Source organism: Poecilia mexicana, unplaced genomic scaffold (assembly GCF_051168715.1).
Source record: "Poecilia mexicana isolate PSO_F unplaced genomic scaffold, ASM5116871v1 scaffold_12, whole genome shotgun sequence".
Classification (NCBI taxonomy): Eukaryota; Metazoa; Chordata; class Actinopteri; order Cyprinodontiformes; family Poeciliidae; genus Poecilia; species Poecilia mexicana.
Window position 1 is genome coordinate 3596229 of NW_028263381.1, and position 12341 is coordinate 3608569.

General features: G+C 37.5%; 1 protein-coding gene across 1 annotated transcript; it reads right to left on the reverse strand.

Annotated features, from left to right (window-relative positions):
• Nucleotides 1-3357: 3357 nt before the first annotated feature.
• kmt5aa (lysine methyltransferase 5Aa) lies at nt 3358-11518 on the reverse strand. Its single transcript, XM_014999447.2, has 7 exons — nt 11495-11518; nt 9017-9170; nt 7855-8137; nt 6814-6901; nt 5769-5828; nt 5425-5615; nt 3358-4768 (listed from the first exon to the last, which is right to left on the reverse strand). The coding sequence occupies exons 1-7, from the start codon at nt 11501-11503 to the stop codon at nt 4558-4560; spliced, it is 996 nt and encodes a 331-aa protein (XP_014854933.1). The 5' UTR covers nt 11504-11518; the 3' UTR covers nt 3358-4557.
• Between the last annotated feature and the right edge of the window lie 823 nt (nt 11519-12341).

The window sequence follows — 12341 nt, forward strand, 5'->3', positions numbered from 1 at the left end:
ACAAACCAGATGCACCAATCCTTTTATTTGCATATTAAATCTTTATTCATGAATGCTTGAACACCAGCATTAAGATTTCTTCAGCGCTACAACAAGCATTTTCTGTCCTAAACTGTGGAAAAAGTCAGTTTTACCCACTTAAATATTTATTGCATCTGTTCCATATTGTTTTTTTTTTTTTTTAGAAATTACAATGTAATGTACTTAGAAATATTTATATTAAAACATTTTACACAAGTATTCCTACTAAATAGAAGTTATGTTAAGACAGGAAATGACAGTAGCTTGAAATTTCTCGACTGGCCTCTCCGTGTAGACATCGCTTGCTTCTGTGAAAATTAATCATGAATTCAAAAAAAGAAATGCCGACTGAGCAGAAAAAGACTTAAAATATTTATAAGTATACATTAACAAAATAAATGAATGCGTCTTGGCAGAGAAAATATTAGAATAAAGTTATTGTTAATACAAAAATGGCTTCCTGTACAAGCCAACAAACTACAACTAGTTAGTTAAAGATGAGTAGATAAATGCCAAACTTGAGTATTTTTCCAACTGGCTCTTTAGCTAAAATTTAAATGTAAAGTTAAACTTTTTGTGACAGAAATAACCAATGATGCAAAAGTTGAATCTTAAATTACATATTGAAAACACAGCCTTGAAACCTGACTTGTTAAAGAACAGAAACTCTCTGACCAAATATTTCCTACTTAGTTTCAGATAATGGTAAAGCTCATTTCATTTTTTAAGCTAACTAGGTAAAATTCCTCCAAAATTCGGTTACTTTTGGTGGCTTCAGAGGCTAGCTGATTCTTCTAGTTATATAGTTGAATTATGTTGCATAAAGGTTAACTTTTGTTTTCATTTGGCAACGAAAGACAACATACGCAGGCAACTTCTAAAATCAGTTTCCCTCCATTTCAGCTGTGTTATGGTTATGCTGTGTACCTGCAGCAGTAGCTTGGGTTAAAAAGAACTACTTATCTTAATAGAGGGGGAACAAAAACCCCTGAATAACTTAATTTTACAAAAGTCACCTCTAAGAAGGATTCCAGAGGTTTACCCATATTAAAAATCCACAATATAATAATAATAATAATAATAATAATAATAGGGCAGTAATCAACGAGTTAGAAGGGACAGCTAAGAAAACTGTGCAATCTTGTAAAAACAAAACTAATTTTCATTTTTATTCACCAATAAGCTTGTCAGCAACTTTCTAAACTACTTTGTTGCCCAACTAACTGAACGTAATGTATAAACCCACCGTTTTCTGTATTGGTACGCTCAACGAACATGAGTTAATCTGTTGCTAAATGTCTTGGAACTCCAACACACGCAACATTTCCCCCTGATTTAATTTGCCCATAAAATAAAGACCGTTTGGTTAAAAACTAGTTTCTGGTCTTTGTCTTAGAGTTGATGGAGACAAAGTTAAAAGTTTAAAACTTGCTTATTATTCAGATGAATACTTCCTATCGCAGTCAGCCATCAACCAATACAAATCATTGATTGAAATATCAATGATTCAAACTTTATTTATGGGGGAAACACACACACACACATATTCTGAAAAGTATATTATTTTTAGTTAGCATACCAACAAACGATGTACCATAATACCAATTCTATGTCTGAAGTTAAAAACAACATTTAGCAAAGAAGCTGATAGCTCATCAATGAATTTACCTTCTAGAAGTGAAATCAAGACCAACGGTAACGTTGGTAACCGTTGGGGTAAATGGTGCACTGGCACAGTACAGTATGTCTGAAATTAATGCTAAAATAATGGGAAAATTTTTGAAAAAAAGTCAGATCTATGTTTAGAATGGTCAGATCAGGATGCCCCGCCTTTCTCCATATAAATTCATGCTGTCATGTTGTTGTGCCTTATTTACTTTTTGATACTAATGCGGTACAATTGAAAATGATCTGGTTTTATTCACATAAACTCAACAGATTTCCTAATCCTCTTTTGATCTGAGAGGTTTTCCAACATGCTTTTTGTAAAGTCATTAGTAGCTTCGTTTCCATTACAGATGTGCACAGAGCTGTTAATATTCTGCTAATGTAAAAAAAAAAAAAACAACAAAAACACAATTTTGCAATTGTGGCGTTTCCATTAAATAAGACAAAATCATACAACAAAGTTTGTTCACATGATAAGTCATTGAAAGACATACTGCTGTGTCATCGTCCTCTATCGTCCTGTTGTCTTCTTCATGATTTGTGCCGGCAGCAACGTCCCGTTGTTGATCAAGAAAAAAAAGTGTTTCCATTGGAGTTTTGTCAAATACACCAATTTTGATACAATGAAAGAAAAAAAGTGGCACTTTTCACCAAAAAAATACTTTTTTCCTTCAAAATTGGTGTTTCGCTTAAGCGAATTTATTTTCGAAATGTCAAGTTGCGTAATTATATGGTCAGTGGAAACGCAGCGTATAAAACCCTCCTGCTCTTGTGGAAGAAGCATCGAATGACCTGGGAGTGTTTTCAGTTTGGCTTTAGACGCTTCGATATCGCCAGTCCTCTCTTCAAAGAAGAGATTTACTCAAAGTGTCCATCAGTACCTTCAATACCCGATGAGCCAATGACTTCTGGTCATTAACCCCAATTGTGTCTGTCGCCCAAATCAAAACCAGTTTCTAGTTAACGACTCCCTCTTTATGCAAACAAGGGACCTCTGATCACATCTTGTCACATTATAAGACCAAACTTATTACCTTTCATTGGGATTTCATGTGATTCATATTGAATGAATGAATTGTTTAGATATATTCTGAAAAGTAGGATGTGGATTTGTCTTTAGCTTCCTTAATTCTGTTGCCCCTAAATAAACTCCAGCTCATTAACCAGAGGAGCTGTTCTGAGTAAAGATATGAAAGTTAAAAACTTAAAAATATTTGCAGACAAGTTCTCTAGTTAGGGCTGGCTAATCAATTTTGCGGGGAGGAAGAGGGTGATTTCCTTGAGTTTCTATAATTCAAAGTGACACATCAAGGGCGGCCATCTTGTTTGACAAGCGTGTTTTACAGCTGCTGTTTATTTGGACTGAATTCAGGTCAGGCTAGGATTTTTTTTTAAACAAGACTAAAATTATAATCTTACAAGAATATTTGCAAGTTTGTTAGAGACTTGCCCCCAAATACTTGCTGCTGAAGTCAAAGCACCTGAAAACGGATGTATGCCACACTTTTCAGAATTTTACTTATTTAAAAAAAGGAGGGAGGGAGTTCCCTTTAAATGTCATTGTATTATTCTATGTTGTATTCTGAAATACTTTAATGTTTTTTTAATGTGAAAAGGTGTGTTTAGAATACCTTAACTTTAGACACTTTGCCACTGTCTGGCTCAGCATTTGGTAATAACTCCTTTAATGGCCGACAGGTGGAGGAAGTGGGAGAACAGCCTATCGGCTAAAGATCAGTTGACATTTAATCAAACAAATCTTAACATACACTTTCATTCAAGCAGTTACAGCAGAAAATTCTGCAAAGGAATCGCAGAAACTTTTATATTATTTTAACATTTTTTAAATTCAAATGTAACCGTCGTGTTTAATATTAAAAAATACATTATAATCTAAAAACAAAAAAGCAACAAAAAAATAATATCTATATATATGTATATCACACTGGTTATTTCAGAGTTGCACAAGCTTGCATCACATTTCGACTTTTCACCAAGGGTCAAAACATGATCGAAAGCCTCCAAGATGGCAGCCGAGTCTGGAGTGTAGCTAACGGTCACATGGCCACCAGCCGCGGCAGATGGTTTCCATGTGGGACGGCGTGTTGGAGCCATCGTAGGCAGAAAAAGAGAAAAGAAAAGTGAATTTCCATGAAAGAACTCAGAATGTGAGTTTATTTTCTTGCAAATTTTTTGACTCTTCAAACCCTGAATTTTTAGGTTTTCCAAACCTAAAAATTGATGTCAATATAATTTCTGACATCAATCCCAGATTTTTTTTTTTCTTGGAAATTTACTCCTTTTAACTTTTTTCTTCTATCTGCAATGGCCCTAATATGCTGTCGTATCCGTAGCTGAAGTTCACTGGAGCAGAATATTTTTCCTAAAAAGCCTTGTTTTTTTTGTGTTTTTTTTTCCCGTTGAACTTGGATCTCATAGTGCTTGTTGATCCAAAATGGAGGAGGAGGCTGAGAAGCCGTTCGGGGAAGTATTGCTAAGTATCTAAGGATAAATTACAAAAAAAAAAAAAAAAAAAAGCAGTATAAAAAATGCTGAGCATTAACTACCACCTGCATGCTGTAGAGGCATTGGTCTTCAGGAAGTACAAAATGTACAAAAGAAATGTGCTGCAAAACAACCAGAATGTTTCAGAGACACATATAAATAAAAGTACGTAGGTCCGTCTGACGGAGCAGACGGACCTCAATCGAAATGTAAATAGGTACCCATTAAACCCCCCACTCCAAACCCACCCCGTTATCTACCACCCAGCGTTCTCTGAACGGAAACAAAAGGGGTACACATTCTGTTTCTAAGGCAACATGTCCGCTAGCTATGAGAAACACAAGTGTTGCTGACCGCCTCCCGTCAGTACTTGAGCCAGGGGTGAGCGGCGATGGAGGCTTTGCTGCGATCCCCATAGTCGTACAGCAGCTCCTCGCCCTTGTCGATGTCTCGGGAGGCGACCAGGATGAGGTGCGGCACGCCGTTGATGTCGTGGAGTTTGGTTTGGCAGTTCCCGTTTTTGCTGTGGTTTATCAGCCGGCCCATCCGATCCGTCTCTTTGGTGGCGTCCACACTGTGGGGGGCAGAGAGGGGTGTGGTGGGGAACGCAAAAAAAAATAAGAAGACATTGGTTTTCAAGTCTGGCCTGGATTAGTTTGGATATTGTTTCAGTTACGTCCAGAAAGAACAAATGCATTTTGAGATTAACTGGGCTTGACATTTTTGATTTAAAAGTTTTGATTAGATATGACTACTTTTAAGTCATATGTGTTAAGCAGCAGGATAGGGCTCTAACACCACTAGGGGGCCCCGAAGAGCAAAAAGCTGTTGATAAAAAAAAACATACAACATAAATTTTTAACAACATTGAATAGTAAAAACTAAATGCTATTACACATGGAAAAACAATTAAACAATTTCTACATTATTTTTATAGTTGGCGTACATATAATGGGTTAATCTCTTCCTGCTGCTGCTGTTGTTTCTGTTGGTTAAACTTGTTAACCGTTTATTGATATTACTTTCAAATAGTTAAAATAATGTGGCACACTTAAATACCACTCTGCATTTCAAAATCCAAATAACTTTTTTAAGGTAAGCTAGTAAAGTAGTAGAATGTTACACACTTGGAGTGATCTGTTCAGTGCAGTGCGGACATTTTTGGTATTTTTACCCTCTTAATATACCATATCAAGTCAAAACAAGAGGATGGATGAAACATTTTCCTACCAGTACGTTTTGCAGAGGTACTGAAAGTAGTACATGTAGCAGCCGGTGGCAGGGTTCTGAGCGTACTCCGCCTCCCTTTTCTTAGCGTCGGTGATCTGCAGCAGGTCGCCGTGGTACTCCACGATGTAATCACCTTTCTGGAAACACCGAGTGGCAAACACCGCCCTCCCCTTTCCTTCTATATGCTGAACCTGCAAACGGGAGGGTGTCTATGGTGACACATGGCATGCTGATTCAAACATCAAGCAAATTATGTTTCAACAAGCCGCCAGCAATGAATACTCCAGTATTAGGAGTTTATCCGCATTACAGGTGAGTGAAATGTCCAGAAAGACCCACATTACCTCCATTCCCTCCTCGATTCCTTTGGTGATGAGATCATCGATGAGCTTCTTTTGTTCCCACTGGTGAGGCAAAACAACTTTATTTCATGTGAACATTCAGACACAGGGTCGGACAAATTCAGAGATATAACATTAAAAACATAAAGTACATCAAAAGAACAATAATGGGAAGTAAAGTACCACATCAAAGGAAGAAATATTAAAATGCTAATTGAACTGTTGACCTATCAGTACCACCAGTTTTACAGGAATCCGCAATTGAGGAGATTCACGCCAAAAAAAAAAAAAAAAAAAAATTAACAAGTCCACGCAGGTTTCGCATTAAAGTATAATTGTGAATTTACTACAAAGTTTCAACACCTTCCAAAACGCTTGGTTTGAGTAAAAGGTAGCGAGCGCGATTAGCAAGACCAAACGCCACGACAGCACGCGAGGCCAACATGCAGCAGTTAGCAGGGCGCGTTTAGCGCTAGCCTCCTCGCGCCTAATACAATGTGTCAACTATAAACGTAGCTTTAATCAGGCTGAAATATCACAAAACTCCTTGCAAATATTTGTAAAGTAGCGCCACAAAATCTACTCCTCTACAAACAGCAACTGATATTCTGTCAGTTTCCAAGGAAAACTAGAATGTGATCAGTTTTCCTTCTATTGGAGAGTATAACCATGGATAAACTAAAAGCTGCCTGATTTTTTTGTGGTGGTTTTGAGACTTGGAGGTCCAACATTACAATAATCAAATCTACTGAAAATGAAAGGATGGAGACATTTTACCTGTTTAGATAGAAAGCACTTTATGCTGTCAATGCTTTTTAAAGCTGATAGACCGATTCGGTCTATCAGCTGTTGAATAAGATCTAAACTGGTGACTAAAAGGCACACAACATCACTGACCAGGACAAGACTTTTCGCTCACACACAAACATTTTACACACACTGGAATGACTCACTTTCAAAACAACCTGAGCTAAGTTTCTCCTACCAAGCTGCTCAGGAGTTGATTAAATCCCTGTTTTAGTTTAGAGTCAAAGCAACATCTTCTTACCTTGAGTTCTGTTTTACTTTTTCTTGAGCTCCGTCTGATTGGATAGAAGTCGGTAACTTTTCGGTTCTGAGAGTTTTTGCCTCCTTCCCTTAAGGGGGGGGGGGGGGGAAGAGAAAAAAAATTACAAAATGGTAAATAATTTAACATCCACTATCACACTGTTTACAATTTATACTCATTGTTGGCATGAGAAAAGACATTACCTTTGCTCGCACCTCATTATTCCTGACATGGACATAAAACTGAACTGAACAGAGCAGCTGAAAACGTCAGCTCACAACTGGAGAACTTAAGTACACAACCATGATGGGATTAAGGACCTCCAACTGATTAACGGGGCGTGTATTTGAGTCAATCAATCTACAGTATTGACTTTTAACACCTTTTCAGATTAGTGACGTATTGATCATTTTTCAAAAGAAAAAAAGGTTTTCCTGAACTCTTTTTGTCCATTTATTGTGAGGTTTGATTATTTCGTTTGATTTATTTGGGGGGGAAAAGCCATATTGCACATCCATATTTTCTTACAATTCAGAATCTAATTTTAAAATAAGCAAAAATATCCAACTTGAGCCTGAATGACAAATTTTACTTCGCTTAACTTCTCATGCCAACCCCTAATAAAATAACCCCCTGGGCGGTGAGCCATATTCAGCCAATATCAAACCCGCTACATTTACTACATGCAACTGTTGTACTTATTTGATAATAGGTGATTTTTACTTTTAGCCCAGTATTTGATTTTGGGAGGACCCTGTTGCATGCAATTATATATTTATAGTTAAAATTAAATTGTATTTTAAGTTTTTTTTTTTTTTTGTATTTTTTATCCGCAACGTTATTGTCAAAAAATGTATCTTTAGTTCAGGGAATAGCTATTGAACATTTCCATTTTCACTTCAGCTCATTCTCCAGTCACTGCAACTCTGAATTTCCCACTAATCCCCCCCAAGGCACCCACTGGCACCAGTATTACTAAGATATTTTATTAATACTATAATGATGTCCCATTCCACTGCATCATAATCAGGGCATGCATACGTTCTCCTGGTGGATTTCTTCCCCATGACTTTGGCCCGGGTCCCTCTCCTCTGGTTTCCGTGGAGTGCGCCGCCATTGTTGTGATTGCCGTGGAGAGAAGCGTGAGATAAGCTGTTGCCAAGGGGCATAGGGAGTTCGTGAGGGGGGCGATGACACAAGAGCTGCGGGAGGGTTGGCTGGTCGGTGGGCCAGCAGGGCGGACGCTGGCCGTAGGCGCTACCGGTCGCCGTCAGATCTGGCTTTGGGTCTCTGAGCGTGGCACCGATGGGGTCTGTTGTTCTGGCTGGGAGAGAGAGAGAAATATTAGAGGTGGGCAGAGTAGCCAAAAAATGGACTCAAGTAAAAGTTGCGCTACTTCAACATATTTTTACTCGAATAAATGTAAAAAGTAGCACATTTATTGACATAATCTTAGTTGCCATTCTTAGGTTAAGAATAAGAACAACATAATTTTGAAATTAGCGATACTGACAAAGTTTTGCACACATTTCTAATGGAAATGCAGCTGGTGACAGTCTGTTGCTAGTAAACACTGCTAATCCGCCTCCTTTGCTTTTGCCACTTCCCTTCAACTCCCAAATTTGACGTGTGCCATATTTCTTCCACTTATTAATGATGGGATAAATGTAAAATCAACGAGGTATGCAGTACGGTGAAATCTTTGGCAACCATCTCCTGACTTTTTCTTAGTGAGGTTCTTCAAAAATTGATTTTTTTCGTATTTATTTTGATAAAAGTTATTTTTGGAAATGATGCAAATTTCTTTCCAAAAATAAATTAGCGTGATTCCATTAAGCAAATTTATTTTCAAAATGTCAAATTTTGCTCCGTAATTTGACAACAAAGCTACTGATGATCCAGAGACCAGACCTTCAAAACAACAGGTCACACATCAAAAGCTCTTGGGTAATCTCCGTTTCATGGCGCCACTCAGCTGGACCTCTGTTGAATTAGGTCGGTCCTTTCAAAGGTGGGTGAATATTTATGCAGTTATTTACTTTTAATAATTTTTGTTGATATGTTTTCCACTTTTTTTCCATTCCTGTCAAAAATATCTAATTATAAGAAGCATTAGTTTCTTTACAATTAACTTTATGGGTTCTGTATGTGGAAAGTTCAAACATGTAGTGACCCGTAAGACTACAGAGAGGAAGATGCCGACCCTCAGGCTGACTGGGAACGTCGAGCTGCGGGACGCAGACGGGAGAGCCCCGCCCCTCCTGCGTCAACCTGATGCTCGTCTTCTCGTCGTGAGCTGCTGGCTTGGACTTGGCGCAGGCTAACGCCATCACTGGGTGAGGACTGCACACTACTTCCTGTAAAGAAAAGAAAAAAAAACAATTAGTAACTGTCCTCTCTAAAGAATCCCAGCTGTAAAGTATGGGGCTGTATTGCTGCAGGAGCAACTGGTGCACTTCACAAAGTAGGAAAGAATATTATGTGGAAATTTTGTGGCAAAATCCAAAGATGTCAGTCAGGAAGTTGAGATTTAAGCACAAGTTGGTCTTCCAAATGGAATATAACCCCTGAACATACAGCCAAAGTGTTTCCAGAGTGGCTTAAACAAAGTAAATGTTTTGTTGTGGCAGTCACAAAACCCTGATCTCAAATCTACGGAGAATTTATCAGCAGATCTGAATATGTGAGTGCGAACGAGGCAACCAAAACTACAGCAAACTGTTGTAAAAAATCTTGTGGAAGAAAAAAATCAGACCAAAAAAAAGTTTGGTCTGATTTAACTTCAGAAAATAAGAAAATGTTGTTTATTTGGTCTATTGAGATTTACGTATGTGTTTAGTAAATTTCTTAATTTTGTCCAAAAGGAAAAAAAAAAAAAAGTAGTGGTAAATGGAGGATTTGAATGCGAGCTACAAATCTGCCTGGATACAGCTCTACTACCCAGGGGGCGCCATAGCGACAGAGAAACCACTAAAGCAAAGACATGTTAAGAAACAATCACCCCATCTGAACCCTGTCGGCCTGCATTTCAATCTGCCAAAACAAAACAAAAAAACACAGACAGAAAGATCCACAAACAATCAAGACAGTGAAGCTCGAACAAGGAAGTCAAGATTCTTAAACCGAGAGGCGACGTTCACTGAATAGTCTTAACTTTCTGTTTACAGTCGGATCTACTGTCAAAATGAAACTAAAATGCAAACGGCCTCAAGTGAAAACAAAACTGAGGTAACAATCCTGACGGAATGAGTCACTTTTTATTCAGCACTATTCAAGAAAATCATTGGGCTACTTTATAATATAAAGTCAGAAATTGACATGCGCCAAGTGTTAGCATTTTATTATTTGTCCTGCGTAGCAAATCCAATATGAGGATGTTTCGTCTGATGATAAATTGCTATTCATCAAAATAAAATCATGCTTTTCTAGGCCAATTCCAGATTTTATTTGACCTACAGATCTATTGTTTTTATCCTACCAACTACAAACACAGCTATTGGAGATGTCTACACAAACAGATAATGAAGGAATAATTTCCCATTTATTCCCCAATCTCCTTTAATTCATGAGTGGATATGTTCCTAACCCATATCAGGGATTCTTAAGACTAAATTAGCAAATTCACAGTATAATAAATAATGACAACAACAAAAAATATTAATTTTACTTGTGTAATGTTTTCAGTTAAAAAATATAATCACTGACAAGAGCAAACATAGTTTATAACCCATTAAGTGTCATGAGGACACTAGTGTCTTCATTTACCCAGTGACTTGCATTTAAATGTTTTGAGGCAGTTAAAGGGTTAAACTTAAAGGCAAAGTTGCTCAAACGAAAGACAGAAAAAAAGTTTTGTGAATGAAAAAAATATTAGTTGTAGATTTAGGTATTACTATATTTGACTGCACTCTTTTCCTTGGCTTAAAAATGTTATTGATTATAAGAAACACGTTTTGGGGGGATTTAGGATAAAAATATTGTGAGCTTTATCAACAGATGAGTGGCACAACTGGTGAGCTGATGCCAAGCAGCCGAGACCCGAGTCTAAGATGTCACTGAATTGTCACTGCTATCTTAAGAGAGAGCGAGCTTATTTTATTTATTAATAAATAAATAAAGTGTATATTAAAACAAATCTCTTCAATACCTCTATTGTAAGGCTGTACTGTTTGAATAGCTGATGTGGGAGGGGCCCCGAAGACGGGACCACGCTGGATCCTTACCCACTTGCTCCTCTCAGCCGACCAGTCCCTTTAAATCAGTAGCACAGCTACAAACAGGCCTGCTTTATCCCTAACTCATGCTTCAGTCAACTCAAACTGAAGCGTGCTTTGACGTTAAACTGAGAAACACCGAGAAAAGGAAAATACGTGTCATGTTGGTTCTGTTAAACGCAATAAATTGCGGTTGTCACCAGCTGACATGCATGTAGCGGTCGTAACTCACTAGCTGACTAACTAGCCATTAGCACAGTTAACAAAAAAGATCCCATCTGCAGCTACAGCAACTACATAAACTTATTATAAGAAAAGACGGTTAACTACAAGATCACAATCTGGTATCACTTCTAGAATACAAACAGGTTATTGTCCCGACTCTGGGTATATTTTCACCAATATTTCCCCACTTTGGCTAGCTTTGTGTAACCTCTTTTATGCGATGCCCAAACAAGCAAACTTACCCCGTTCATGTCCGAGTTGTTTTTGTGACTCCCTGCTCCCAAAAGATACCCACTCAGAAGCTAGCCTCGGCCCACTCCCACAGGCCGTGTCCTCCTGACACGGCCACACAAATCCACGATGTCCTATTGCACTTCTGTTGGACGGGGAATCGCCAACAGCTCAACCGCTGCAGCCTCCACAGCCCCACTCCGCCATGTTCCTCTTGTGTGGAAATGAATGAGAAGAGTTGGAACGCTGGCGCCCCCTGTCGGTCTTCAGTGCCAGTGCCCTTGTGCTTGGAAAACAGTTTGTTTACAACCTAAACACTACATTTCTACGTGCAAAAACTGTGGTTCTATTTTCAGAACCATAGTTTTTGTCATAGCTATTTTTTTAAGCACACAATATATATATATATTTTTTAACATTTTATTTTTTTAATTCATCTATAAAATACAGGAATTAAAAATGTATGTTATTTGGAAAAGTATAATTAATACAAAAACAAAAATTTAAAGTGAAATTAAATAATGTGAGGAATGTTACTTATTTAATACTGTATTATAATTACTATGTAGATATAATAAAAATATCAATTCACACAACCACACCAGTATTATGGAAAATGATTAGTGCCAATGGGAGAAAAAAGAATTCTGACTTTAATCTCAATGCCTGTTTTAAGAAAACGGGCATTTAAAACAGTTCTAATTATGATGAGATTATATCTGAATTCTAAGAAATAACGTAAGAATTTTTTTCAGTGACTCTAATCCTATCTCATGTGTTTTTCTGTCTGCAATACCAATAATTAATAAGTGAAACTTGACTAAAATACCTTTTCATTTCTTGTGTATTATGCTGAAA